This window comes from Furipterus horrens, unplaced genomic scaffold (genome assembly GCF_987537825.1).
Source record: "Furipterus horrens unplaced genomic scaffold, mFurHor1.1.pri manual_scaffold_9, whole genome shotgun sequence".
NCBI classification, from domain to species: Eukaryota; Metazoa; Chordata; class Mammalia; order Chiroptera; family Furipteridae; genus Furipterus; species Furipterus horrens.
In genome coordinates, this window is record NW_028327179.1 from 86,402,725 (window position 1) to 86,417,340 (window position 14,616).

The window sequence follows — 14,616 nt, forward strand, 5'->3', positions numbered from 1 at the left end:
GGGTTCCAGCTGGGAGGCCTTAAGCCCCAGCTGACCTTCAGGCTCAGCCTGGTCCTTCCAGGCCAAGGGACTGAGACCCAGCTTATCGCTCCAGCTGCCCTGTTCCCTGCCACTTTATCAGGAAGGGTGAGAAGGTATCAGAGCTCACAACTCTCATCCCTCCCTCCCCGTGGGACACTGCCCAGGTGCAAAGGGGAGGATAACTCTCCGGCATAGCCAGGAGACCTCAGTCCTGGGACAGTTTAAAAGGCCCCAGGACATTTTCTCAGTCTCAGTTGACCTTCCCAACTGGCTGCAGCATGAGGGGGCTGCTGATTTTGAGTGTCCTGCTAGGGGCAGTCCTTGGCAAAGAGGACTTCGTGGGGTAAGGGTGTGGACAGGAGGAGGGGGTGCTCCGAGGGGAGACTGGGAGGACTCAGCCTCCGGCCGCCGTCTGGAGGAGACGGGCAGACAGATAGATGGGAAGACGGCCGGTGAGGAGCAGATTAGCACACACTTGGAGAGGCAGGCTGAATGGGGCCCCGGGCTGCGTAGGACTCTGTCTCTGGGGACACCCTCCTGAGCCCTGATGATACCTGAGCTCTGAGGGGCAACTTCCAGGAGAGGAGGTGGGAAGAGGTCTGGCCGGCTTTGGAAAAAGACATAGAGTCTAAACTGAGATTGGGGACAGCAACTGCGTCCAGAAGGTTCTAAAGAGCCCAGACCATCTATTGTTTAGATGCCTTGTGCTTCCCCCTGCTCAGTCCAGGGGATCGAGGCCCAGCCTGGGGTTTCTAGGCCACCTGCTGCCCTATTCCCACCTGGGGAATGTGCGTGGCCAGCGGGTGCTACTCAGACCCTCAGTCTCCCCTCCTGCTCTGCCCAGGCACCAGGTGCTCCGAATCTCTGTGGCTGATGAAGCCCAGGTCCAGAAGGTGACGGAGCTTGAGGATCTGGAGCACCTGCAGGTCAGAGGACAAAGGAGCCCTCCCTGAGGCCCACCCTCAACCCCACCTACCCTTGGAGCTTGGGCTCTCTCTCCCAAGCCACCCAGAAAGGAGTCACAGGACTGATCCCTGTTAGGAAGTGATTAACCTCCCCCACCCCAAGTCCTGAATTCTTGGTGCACTTGAGTGTCTGAGCAAAGGTGGGGGGACCCCTATTCCAGTACTTGTCCTTTCCTTGCTGTCCCAAAGTTCCCCTGCACCCTGCTCTGCTTCCTACGTCATTTCTCTGACCATACCGGACTTTGTCCTGTGCCCAGGGGTTCCCATGTCCTCTGCCCTTACCATTCCCAAATATATGGGGAATTCTGGCACCGACACCTGCTCCCAGGCTGGCCCTTCCCCAGCCCGCTGTGATGGTGCCGGTTCTTGACCTCCCTAGCTGGACTTCTGGCGGGGCCCTGCCCAACCTGGCTCTCCTGTCGATGTCCGAGTGCCCTTCACCAGCATCCAGCCTGTCAAAGCCTTCCTGGAGGCCCATGGCATCGAGTACATGACCATGATCGAGGATGTGCAGTCGCTGCTGGACGAGGAGCAGGAGCAGATGTTCGCCTTCCAGTCTCGGGCTGCCTCCACCGACACCTTTAGCTACGACACCTACCACACTCTGGAGGAGGTGAGGGGGCTGGCAGAATTTGGCCAGAGCCTGGGTGTGTGTGGCACCTGCTCGGTCTCCACGTGGCCTGGGTGGTCTGGGCTGTGGCCCTTCCACGCTGCAGGGCTAACAGCTGGCTGACGGAGCTGTTAAGAAAGGCATCCCGGCTCCTGGAAACCACTAAAGCCTGCCTTCCATCCTCTGCCTTCTCAGATCTACGGCTTCATGGACATGCTGGTGGCTGAGCACCCACAGCTTGTCAGCAAGCTCCAGATCGGCAACACCTTCGAAGGCCGCCCCATCTATGTGCTGAAGGTAATGGGCGCCTGTGTGTGGGTGTCTATGTGCAGGCACATAGGCAAGAACGGACACCCGCATCTGCGTGTCGAGTGAGCCCATGGTCACAGGGAGCAGGCTGTTGAGCGACTTCCCGTGACGACATTTGGGAAGGTCTAAATTTCCATGCTGGTCCAGGTGTGTGCGTACCTGGACACACAATTTAAAGTTTTGAGTGACCCAAGTATTTCCAATCACATGTCACTTTGTGGAAAGTATCCTGGTTTGGGATAATCCAGATAAAATGTTTTATTTGTGAACTCCAACCAGAGGCGGATTAAGGTTGGTTGAGGGCCCAGGCACAGAAGAAAATATTGGGTCCCTTAAAAAAAAAGAGAGAGACAGGAAAAATAAAAATATTTATTTATAAGCACAGAAAACTATTTTTGTAACTGTAAATGAAACAAGTCCATATCCACAAACTAATTTACATCCCTGCGTATTTGCATATACCGTAAGTCTGCACTGCAGGAGAACCTTTCTAAGTACAGAGTAGCAAATATGATTCTATTTCTCCGATGTGCGGTAGCACAGCTGCGCCGCGGGGTCTGTGCAGCATGGTATGTGCATAGTATGCAGCGTAGTAATGAAATAATGAAAATAAGCGAATATAAACATACTATCAGGTTTTACTGCCGATTGTAAACTTTTACGTAATAAAATTGCACATATGAAACCAAACTTGGTGTCATTAGAAAAAAGTGTAAAGTTGGGGTTTGGCGGGGCCCTTCAGAAGTCGGGGCCCAGTGCACGCGCCTGATGCGCCTGCCGTTAAATCCGCCTCTGACTCTGACAGAGGTACAGGGCGGGGCCCAGAAGCCTGGCTGAGTTGGATTTGCCCCAAGCTTGGGCTGAGGGCAGAAGGTCAGGTTCTGCGGGGCCCTGGTCCAGCCCCCAGCCTCTACTTGAGTGATGGCCCCACATACAGAGCCTCAACCTGTGATACGCAGGGAGCAGGCGGCCTCTGGCCCAGGGCACATGTCCCTTCCAGGAGGCGAGACTGGCCCCAGCCAGCCCATTTGTCTGCTCTTCTCATCCAGTTTAGCACCGGAGGAAACAACCGTCCTGCCATCTGGATCGACACGGGCATCCATTCCCGTGAGTGGGTCACTCAGGCCAGTGGGATCTGGTTTGCAAAGAAGGTAAGTCTGGGGAGCTGAGGGGGGCTCTGGCCCAGGGGGGCATTGGTGCCCAAGGCCCACAGAAGCCCTCCAGGGACAGTGACCACAGAGGGAGGCTGAGGATAGGTGTCTGTCGCTCTAGCATGGCTAATGCTGACTTGCCCACTCTGCCTCTCTGTCCCCCAACCCCACACCAGATCACTCAAGACTATGGCCAAGAACCAACTTTCACCGCCATTCTTGACAACATGGACATCTTCCTTGAGATTGTCACCAACCCTGATGGTTTTGCCTTCACTCACAGCAAGGTATACGCCTTCTCCTGTTCTCGGGGAAAGCAGGGCGGGCCTCTGGCCTCTGAGATTGACAAGTTAGTTACTCACCCCTATTCTCAACCCCTGCAAGTCAAGGGAAGGGCAAACAGACCTGTCCCCCTAGACCCGGGTTCACCACTCCCGTGTTCCTTACATTTGGGGCAGATGATTCTTTGTGGGGGGGCTGTTCTGTGCATGCAGGGTGCTTAGCACATCCAGACACATCATGAGATGCCAGTAGCAACCTTTGAGTTGAGACCACCACCAACGTCTTCAGACACACCAAATGTCTGGGTGTTGGGGACAAAACTGTCCCCAGGGGCAACCCACTGCCCCAGCCCTTACGTCCTGGTTTTATTTTATTTCTATGGCAGGAACAGCATGCTAACAATCAAATGTGTACGGGGGCAGGACACCACATGCCTTCGTCACTATCTGCGGGTAGAAACCTCTGGCCAGGTGCTACCCACTGTCTCCTCCACCCTCCTGCAACCACCAGCCCCTTTACCAAGTGGTTTCTGACCCCGGGCTGTGTTTCCACCCGAGCTCCAGATCGGGGTGCTTTGTGTTGACCGAGGCCCTCCAGCCCATACTGCTCCCTGTGGGCTCTGGACCCCAAGCTAGTGTGGTGACGGTGACGGACCGGTGTCTGATTCCTTCCTCAGAACCGCCTGTGGCGCAAGACTCGGTCCACCACGGCAGGCTCCTCCTGTGTTGGGGTGGACCCCAACCGGAACTGGGATGCTGGCTTTGGGCGTAAGACCTGCGGAGCAGGGATGGGACAGCCGGGAATGCCTTCTTACCGTCCTTTGTCCTGTTACAACCCCCACTCCCCACCCTGTCCCTGTCCTGCCCTAGCAGTGAGAGCCTGGGGAGGGGGGAGTGGTAGGGATGTCAGCCCCTCCTTTGAGGCTCTCAGTGAGAAAGGTGCCACTCTGAGGCTTGCTTGTCCCTTGCCTGTGACAAGAAAATTCCTCCCAATGGACCTAAGGTCTGAAACCTACCTAGCGGTTTTCAGCTCCTTCCCTCTGTGGCCACACACTTCCCTCTGTGTGCAAGTGAAGTCTGGCTTGAGGGTCCCTTCTCACCTCCCTGGGCAGGGCCATCGTTTCTGCCCAAGCCTGGCTGGGGAGGGAGGAGGGACCCCTGGTTACAGAAGACCTCTGGTCTTTCCTGATCCAGGGGTGGGGGTGGGCTCTGTGCATCCCACCTCACCCCCAGCTCCATGTGAGGGTACCCGTGTCACTGTAAGGAATGCCAGCTACCCCTTCTCTCCTGCTGCAGTGGCTGGAGCCAGCAAAAACCCCTGCTCAGAGACGTACCACGGCAAGTTTGCCAATTCTGAATCGGAGGTCAAGTCCATTGTGGATTTCGTGAAGAACCATGGGAATATCAAGGCCTTCATTTCCATCCACAGCTACTCCCAGCTCCTCCTCTATCCCTACGGCTACACAACAGAACCAACCCCTGACCAGGCTGAGCTGGTATGTGCTGACCCCAGCTTGCCCTCCTATCCCAAAGGCAGCTTGGGCAGGCGTAGGGTTTTACCCGTAAGACCTGCTAAAGGCACAAGGGCCTACACAATGGCTAGCACCCTGTTCCTCCCTGGACCCCTGATGGCTTGGGAAGACTGGCAAGAGAGACTGGCCTTACTTTTTGTCTGGGAAACTGAGTCACTTCTGTCACATGACAGGGTGAGGGGAGGGGCTAGACTTGAGTTTGTACCTCAAGTTTGCACTTGGAGCTGCAGTGTGACTGAAGGGCAGCAAAATGCCAGTGAGACATCCCACAGGGTCAGAGGATCAGGGCTGCTGAGCTCCGGGGCTGACCTGCAGGACTAGCAGGCCCTGTGTTCTCTGCTGGGGACCTGTGTCTGCCGGATGCATGTTCCAGGGTCACCCTGACGGGCCCTGGGCTACCCTAGCCCTGCTAGTCTGGGGGCTTGGTGTTCTGGCCATGACAGGTGGCCTTGCTTGGTGTATTCTCCAGGATCAGCTGGCCCAGTCTGCTCTGAAGGCCTTGGCCTCTCTGTATGGAACCAAGTTTAAGTACGGCAGCATCATCAAAGCAATCTGTAAGTGGGTGCGTGGTCTCTGCGGGTGGCCCTAGGAGGAAGTTCAGTTGGCTTTCCCTACCCCAGGGAGTGTCCCCCTTAGAGGAATTAGCCAAGAGGGCCCAGATCTGGGGACATGGGCAGGGAGAACGGCCCGACCCTGCCAGGTAACTGCTGGCTCCAGGGCAGTGCTGCCTTTCCTTGCCTGCTTTGGCACCTTCAAACAAACCTGTCAGTTCCCCTGAGAGCTCTTGTCCCTTTGTCTTGGGGTTAAGCCTGGCTTCATGCACAGAGAAGGTTGCAAGTTCTGCTGGCATTTGTAGATCACTAGGAAATTCAACTTAAAAAGTACTTCTCCTGCAGTGCCCTTCAGTTGGAGATGATATCCTCTCTTTCCCCAGCTTACTTAGACATGCGATACCCATAGGAGGAACACTGCTACCCAGAATGGAATCAAGTCAACAAATGTTTATTGAGCACCTATTATGCACGGGGCCTTGTTTTAACATGCTTGGGAATAAAATAATTTACATTCTAGCCAGGGAGACAGATGATGAACATGAGTAAATGATACAGTATGTCAAGTGATAAGTGCTAGGGAGAAAAATGAAAACTAGAACAGGGTGAGCGGACTCAGGAATCCTGGGGTTGGGAGTGGATGGGCACATTAAAGCGCAGGCCTCGTCAAGAGTGAAATTTAGACAACTGTTAAAGGAAAAAAGGGAGGGAGCCAAGAGGCCATCTATGTGGGGAAGAACTTCCAGGCAGAGGAACCTTTTAGAGCAAACGCCCTACTGTGTGGTCTGGCCCAGTGTTGCAGGAATAGCAGGAATAGCACAGAGACCCTCGTGGCTGTAGCCAAGAGCACAGAACTGTAGAAACAGGTGGGATATGGGCAGATCCCTGGGGCCTGAGGGAATGCACCAAGTTTACCAGCAGACAGGAAGCAGGAGCACTGAAAAAGGAGGGGACAGGGACAGAGGTGGGAGGGCGGCATACGCCCAGGTTTGGGTGGGTCACACACAGCCTTCCCTAGGGCTGGCTTTGCTTTGGGACTCCAGGCCTTCCTTGGAAACTGTTTCAACCCTGAGCCAAGGTTTTTGCTTCATTCAATGTTGTCAAGTTAAATTCTGATATGCAGCTGCCCTCCTAACTACTTGGTAACTGGGAATCTGGACAAAGTTCCTTCTGAAAAGACAGACGAGGAGCTTTTGCTTGGACTCTGGCCCTTTGCACTTGCCCCTGCAGACCACAGCCCCAGGGCACAAACTCTGGTTACCCACGTGGGTAACTGGTAGATTTGCAGGCTTGACCCAAGTGGCTCCTGGAGGACAGGGGCGGTTTTCAGTGGGACTTTTGCAGTCGCAGGCCCTTTCTTGCATCCCCCAGGGAGAGGAGAACCATTACTGGTCCACCTCTCTGAGCCTCTTGCGCTGAGAACCTTCAGGGGAGCTTCTTGGGCAGAAGCCAGGCTGCTTGGTCAACAGCAGGCACTGAGTAGACACTGACTCAAATCAACACTGAAGAGGCTCTGGGCCTTAGACCCTCAGCCTGGGCCATGGAAACATTTCAAAGTGCTTGAGCTTTGCTCTCCTGTTTCTGTTCCTGCCCCAGACCGAGCCAGTGGAGGCACCATTGACTGGACCTACAATCAGGGCATCAAGTACTCCTACACCTTCGAGCTCCGGGATACTGGGCGCTATGGCTTCCTGCTGCCGGCCTCCCAGATCATCCCCACGGCCCAGGAGACATGGCTGGCGCTCCAGACCATCATGGAGCACACCATGAACCACCCCTATTGATGCGGCCCTTCAGTTCTCTCTCTAGCCTCTCTGGCAACCAAATAAAGTTTGAGTGTACATAGAACAGAATCTTGGGACGTGCATGTGGGAACGTGAGTGGCGGGTCTGTCTTTCCAGGCTGGGGCAGGAGTGATTTAGTCCCTACAGGCCTCGCTGCAAATGTGTGGGTGGTTGGACTAGATGACCCCTAAATCCCCCTGCATTCCAAGGTCCTGTGAAGTTGTATCCAAGTGGCATCTGTTTTAATTAGACCACCCTGAGCTCAGCTTGTCAGTGGAGTGATTTGTCCATACCTTAGCAGCAAGCAGCAGTCGCAGCTGCTAACCAAATGCCTGGCACCCCGCTGTGGCGAGGAATCCTGCTTGTACAATAGTCTAGCTGGTTGGATCCATCAATCTACAACAGCAATAACTTTGAGTATGAAACAGAATAATCGCAGTGGCCTCTGCTGCCCCTAATGGATGTGGCAGACTGGCAAAGAAAAATGTCCACAAAGCAAATATGGTTTCCCACTCCTGAAACGAGATTGGAAGAGAGCAACTAGGTTCAATGGAATCATTTTCTGAAGATGAAGAACACTAATCCTGGGCCCTCTTATTAATTGTAGTTTCTCATGAAGACTTTGACTTTGGGACAAAAGTTGTTTCCTTTACATTTGCACATCCTTTCCTGCACCTTTCAACCCCCTGTCTGCTCACTCTCCGGATCACTCACAAAATTTCTCAAGTATCAGGCTCTCCTCTCCCCTCCCCTTCCTTCCCTTCCTCTTCCCTTCCCTCCTTTCCCTTCCCCTCCCCTCTCCTGTCCTCCAGAGCCTAGAACTTGTCTTCCCTCCTTCGGCTTGCTGATTCCGAAGGCTGTGATATAACATTAGTGGCTAGCACAATGCGGAGGGTATCTCAACTTTTTTCCAAGCAAGAATCTACCTTTCTTCCAAATTTCTTCAGCTGTGCCTGTAGAGCACATCCCAACTGAAGCCAGTGCTTTTAAGTGGCCATAATTTCTACCCACGTAAGATGGATTCCCACAGAAGTCATTGGGGAGTGGGTGGGTGGTGGACTGGTAGCTCCCTGAACAGAGGGGGAAGGGGCGGGGATGGCATCCTCTTCCTGTATCAGTTAGGTTGGAATGTCACAAGCACGCAGCTCCACTGATTTAAGTCTTGTTTTTTCTACATCAAATAGCCTGGAGGTCAAATGCTTTTTGTAAGGGGTCCTTGGGGAATTTTTATCTTAAAGTTTTTTAATACATACATTTTTTGCTACTAAACATTCTAAAAAAGCAAAAAGAATGAAGCTGGCTATATATACACAGTATACATAAACTTATATAAGGCCAAGTAAAATGTTCCAGCCTTTACAGAAGTATGACTTAAAGATTTTAAAACACTTCTTTCAAGTTATTTTTTGGGAAACATTTCCCTTCAACCTACGAAGATAAGCTGAAACCCATTTTACCCATTTTGGGCAAGGAAAAAGTTGATCTTATTTTTTGTTTAACAAAGACTGATAAGTGGAAAAAAATACCATTATCAAGAAAATATATCATTTTACAAAACTGACTTAGATTTCAAGGGACTAAATTGCTTAATTTAAAATAAACTGCACTCCCTGATAGCAGGAACCACTTTGACATTCCATCTCCAAAATCTTCAATAGTATGGATGCCCAATATGTATTTGTTGACTCAATGTTCTCCGTCTTTATTAATGAACTCATGAATTTTATAATCTGTGTATTATAAGATGGCAAGTTATTTTGAATTCCCCAAGTTGTAGATTAGAGAGTAAGGCTCTGAGCAAGTAAGAGTCCAGGAAGCAGAAAAGGAATGAAAATCCCACGAGGGCAGGGATTGCACTGTTCTCTTCAACACTTAATCCCTACTGGCTGACCAAGCACATGGCACACAGTAGGCACTTAATAAACGCCTGTTAAATGGAGACATGGAAATCATTAATACTTTTCTTCAGTATTTTCAATATAGGAAGAGCATATTTTGTTTGCAGATACATATTTTTAAAAACCTGTTGGTAAAGCCTTTTTATTTTGTAAATAAAAACACAAAAGCTAAAAGACACAATAATTGTAGAAAGTACTGTAGCATATATGAAAAAGTATTAACAGTTTTGAAGGGAAAAGAGCTCTTATAAGCAAAAGGGGTTCAAAAAATAGACTAACATTTCAAAAGAAAAATAGGTAATTCCCAAAAGAAACACAAAAAGCCAATAAATGTATGAAAGATACGGATCCCCTGAGTAATCTTTTTGTACACTAAAGAAAAACAAGCCCTGGCGGGGTGGCTCAGTTAGGTGGAGCATCATCCTGTACACCAAAAGGCTGTGGGTTCGATTTCCGGTTGAGGCTCGTAGAGGAGGCAACCAACTGATGTTTCTCTCTCTCTCCCCATTCCTCTCTCCCTAAAGAAATTAATAAACATATCCTTGGGTGAGGATTTAAAAAAACCCAAATATACCATTTTTCTCCCAACAGATGGACAAAGAATAAAAAGACAGGTAAGGTATGACGAAATAAGACCTGTCATACCCTACTGGTAGGAGGATAAATTTACACCACCTTCCTAGGAGGCAATTTGGGAATGTACATAGGAAATTTCAATGTATTGCCCTTTGACCCAGAAAGTTCAATTGGAAGAATTTAAAATATTCAGACGAGTTCAAATATATGTCTATACATGGTTATAATAAAAATTTAAATGACAAGGAAAAACACGTAAGCTGATACCAGCATTGGTACTGATAGGACACGTTTACACAATGGAGCACCGTGAAGCCGCCGAGGTCTATGTTGCCAGGAAAAAATGGTCACGGTATCCTAAGTGAAAGAAGCTAGCTGTATGATGCAAATGTTCTAAAACAGGATTGCGGTGATGGTTGCACAACTCTGAAATTTACTATAACATGGAATTGTATATTTAAAATGGGTGAAGTTTATGATGATTTATGTTCCCATACAGTTGTTTAAAAAAAGAAGCTGGTTACAAAATAGTATGTTGAGCATGAATCTCATTTTTGCCTCTCACTTACACACACACACACACACACACACACACACACACATACACACACACACGCAGCCTGGAAGGATATATTCCCCAACAGTAATTATGGTTGCCCTGGGCAGTGGTGTTTCAAACACGCCATATAACCTATGGGTCAATTACCTAGTATCAACTTATTATCAACATCAAACATCAGCCTCTTTAATTTCTTTGTTATCATTTGTCATTTCTTCTTCTCTGGCATCCTAAATAGCCATCCATTGCCCAGAACAATGTATTTGTCTCACCTTTCGAAAAATGTACACTCCAGATAGTGCTGAAAGCAGCAGTGTTCCCATCATGGGAAGGGGTCACTCATGGCCCTGCTGGGGACCGTTCCCTACGCTCTCTCTGCCGTGGCACGGATGAAAATTCCCAACAGCCCTTTCTGCCCAGATTCTGTTCCTGTAAAAATCTGGGGGATTGACTATGCTAATAGATTATGCCTAGTCTCCGGGGCTTTTCAAAAATCCTTATTTTTCAGTGAACTCATTTTACTTTTCTCTTAGACCATTATATATGGCCTGTGGGCCACTGGTGGTCCATTGGAATCCTTCAGGGGGTCGCTTCCACATCTAGCTTTTTGGCTTTGGCCTGAAGTTAACATTGCAATGTCGCTGAATACAGTCCAGATATGACCTCAGTGGTCCCTTGTCCAGCGCACTCTTCATCATCTCAGCAACTGCTTTGCAAGGGCCAGTGGGACTAGGTGGATTTGAAGATGTGGACAAACAGAAACATCATTCAGGGAACTCACTGAGACCCAGGTGCTACTTTCAGGAAACTGACAGGACCAACTACAACACTCAAACTGGTCAGATGAAGGAAGAGCCCCAAAGGAAAAAAGTACAGAGCACCCATCAACTCTGGAAAAACTGTCAAAGGGTAAGGAAGTCTCTCCCAAGCTTTCAGGATCTGCATTAAATTGGGAACTCAAACTGTGAGCATCATCTAACAGCCCCAGAGACTGAGGCTGCCAAATGATTCTTGCCAAACTAAAAGGGAAAATTAAAAGCCTTCTGCTTAACCACAGCAGCCGCGTTCGGCTCCGTTTCAGACGAGTGCAGAGGAACAAGACGGCGTCGAACGCCCACCAGCCGCAGAGGCTGCCGACCCTCCTCCCACCCAGGCCTGGGGCCGCGAGCCAATCCACGCAATCTCTGTCTCAGCCTAAATCAGAAACATCCCCACAAAGGAGAGAAAAGACCAGACACAAATCATATCAATATGGTTTATTGAATGAATAGTTCAGCCTCTTGGGCAAACAGCCTACTTTTTTCCTACAATCTAATGAAAAGTTTGTAACTCATTCCTTAAGTGACACCTCAGTAGGAGTTCACTGAGAAACTAAACAAACCCCAGACACCTTGGAACACCTGTCTTCAAGGCAGGTCCCCAGACACAGACAGTGGGAATGGGGGAGTTACACAGTCCCAGGAGCGGATGTTTCAGTCCCTGAATTTCCATCGCCTTTTGTGCAGACCGAGGAGGAAAGCTTCTCGTGGAAGCTCGGGCGACGAGGAGGAAAGCCAACAGCCAGGAAGGCACGTTTCCGTTGGGAAATCCAAGGCATCGCCCAGGGAGAGCGTGACTGCGCCCGCCCAGGGTGGGGACCACGGAGCGGAGCGGCTGATGGAAGTTGCCGCTGAGCGGCAGTCCTCGAGCCCGATCCTGGCCTCTCTACCTTCCAGCTCAGTGAGTCGGGGCGACCCGCTTCATTTCCACTTGACCCTCGGTCTCCTTACCTGAAAATGAGGGCGCCTACCTCACAGGGCGACTGTGAGAATTAAATGAGTCAAAACATAAAACAATCAGGAAACACTGCCCAGCACGCCGGAAGCTCTCTATAAATGCTGGTGAGTGTTATTAGCTGGAAATCTTCACTACTGGAAACAAAAGAGACAATAACCTGCTCTCAGATGGGGATGGCGTGCAACCGTGTTTGGTGAATTCTGAAGGCTACCGGGACGGTGAAAACAGGCCTGGCGGACTGCAGGCAGCCAGAGCCATAACAATACCCCTGGGCAGCTCTTTGGGCGCCTCCTGCACAGGGTAACCTAAAAACCGCCGCTTGTGAATGCCTCTCCCCCAAAAGCAGGACGGAGTGCAAGGGGATAAATGATAAAAGAGCTTTCCGATGTCCAGAATGGCAGACCAGCACTGAGTGGCCACCGCGATGGGCCTCATACCCCAGACTTCAGTCTTGATAGGCTCAATTCATTTAGTCACACGCCCTTATTAAGGGCCACTGTCTTATCATTGGTGATTTTCACCCTCTAGGAGCTTAAAGTCAAAATAAAATTTCAAATAATTTAAAAAATGTAGCCCGTCAGGTAAGAGCATTTGGTAAGCGACCTCTGTTGGCCCCACATTTTACCCAGGGCCTCAGGACATTATACATGTGAAGGGGGTCTGCTTCTGCATTTGGAACAAAGAGGATCAGCATGAGAGAGGGAGACCTTCAGGGGGCCGTGGCGTGACCAACATCGTTTTGTAAACAACATAAAACCATGCACTGAGTCCTGCTCTGTCAGATTTCAATGCTGAGAAATTCCCGTTACATATTTTGTAATTGACTTGTGTAGCAATTTAAGAACACCACAATAGACAATTTCAATCATTACTAGGATGGTGGGGAAGTATTACTAGCGAAACGCGTTCTGAACACTTTGGAAGTACAGCATGTTTTATTTACTGTTTTTTGTTGTTGTTTTGTTTTGTTTTTGTTTTTACAGGGAAAATATATTTGTTAATCAAAAAAGTAATTTAACTGCAAGGAAGCATGTCATCATGCTCACATAATTAAACTGATGAATTAGAATCCATGCTTCTGATGCTTCTTGGAGAAAAAGAAAAGTATTATGGGAGTTAATTCTTGGAAAGAATTGTGAAGAAAATAAAGGCACATTAATGACACCGAGAACATTTTGGAACTGGGGAAAGAAAAGTTCTTAATGATTGATTATCTTCAGAGTAGAGCAAGAAGGGGAGTTGTGGATTTAAATCCAGGTGGACAGAAATTAATTATCCCTCTTAAAAAAGTCAGATAACATAAAAGACAGAATCTATAACCCCTACATAACATGACAGAAACCAAAATCAAACAAGAAAAATTACCTACATATTTTTTTCCTAGTCTTGGACTCTGATTTCACTTATATTCCATAAGGGAATTAGAGAAAAGAAGGTTTTTGTTTTGTTCTGTGCTCTGGCGAGTAGTCTAAAGTCTTAAGAATTTTTCGGTCTCAGTAGCACCATAGGAGAAATCCCTCAGCAACTAATGAACATTATTTGTTCTCTTTTCATTCTGATTTACACCAAGTCCGGCAGGATTGCGTTGGTTCTGGTTTTCCACTCAAGGTAAAAAATAAAATGACTTTAAGGTCATTTGAATCATTCTTTACCTTTCAAGAGATTAAACCTGACATTATTACAGCCCAAGATGTTCTTTTTGTTTTCGAATGAGTAATGTAGCTTTTCCCTCCCTCCCCACTTCTTGCCTCCTGGCCTCTCTCCCCTTCCTTCCCTCCTTTCTTTCTTTAATACATATTCCTTTAGAGTACTGAATGTGTTATTTAGACTTTGGCCATCACTGCTGAGCAGATGGAGCTGGAGCTGTACATTGATAAGGTCCCTTCCATTTAAGGGGTCACAAGGCAAGGGCATCTCGTCAACCCTGAAACACTGTCAAGAAGGTCCTGCTGTAATGTGTTTAAGGTGGCAATTAGTTCCTGCCTGAGCATGAAACTCAGGCCTTCTGACTACAGAGCCAGGGTCCCTTGCCCTAACTGGGATGATTTCCTGATCTATTTATACAAAGAATATATGCTGCCTTCCTGGGAGATGCAGCAAAGAGAGATATTCTTACAAATCACCCCAGTCTCTCATGGCTCACCCAAATCTCCAGAGAGGAAGAGAGAAGCTGGCAGATCTCAGCATATTAATGGCAAACAACACGTTAATAACTATGTGCTTTAATCTTCAACATTCATAATAGTACAAAGTATCACTGAACACTTAAATAACACGTCAGTTAATCTAATGAAGAAACGAGTCAAGTCAAACATTCAAAGCAACGTAAAAACTCTGCGAGTGACACTTAACACTCAGTGCAGAATCAGAACAGGTCTTTGAGGAGTAGTTACTGAAAATCCTCACCAACAGGGCAAAGCACTATGGAGAAAGATATATAAATACACTCACCCTGCCAGAATGCTCAGTTAACTGCACAGCAATTCTAATAGGTTTGGCTAATGTGACTTTCCACATATACACAGTAGTTTCTAACACTCGAGTGTCATTTGGTGATGGTGATGCAGAATGGGAAGAAAGGGGGCCTACCATTTACTCTCAAA

At 48.8% G+C, this 14,616-nt stretch overlaps 1 protein-coding gene across 1 annotated transcript; it reads left to right on the plus strand.

Moving 5' to 3' along the window:
- The first annotated feature begins 263 nt into the window (after window positions 1–263).
- On the plus strand, window positions 264–7,273 carry CPA1 (carboxypeptidase A1). The gene is made up of 10 exons (XM_090287519.1): window positions 264–364; window positions 866–947; window positions 1,366–1,599; window positions 1,792–1,893; window positions 2,955–3,056; window positions 3,233–3,343; window positions 4,015–4,105; window positions 4,634–4,833; window positions 5,339–5,423; window positions 7,017–7,273. Exons 1-10 carry the CDS (start codon window positions 300–302, stop codon window positions 7,202–7,204), a joined length of 1,260 nt encoding a protein of 419 aa, XP_090143645.1. The 5' UTR covers window positions 264–299; the 3' UTR covers window positions 7,205–7,273.
- Window positions 7,274–14,616: the final 7,343 nt, after the last annotated feature.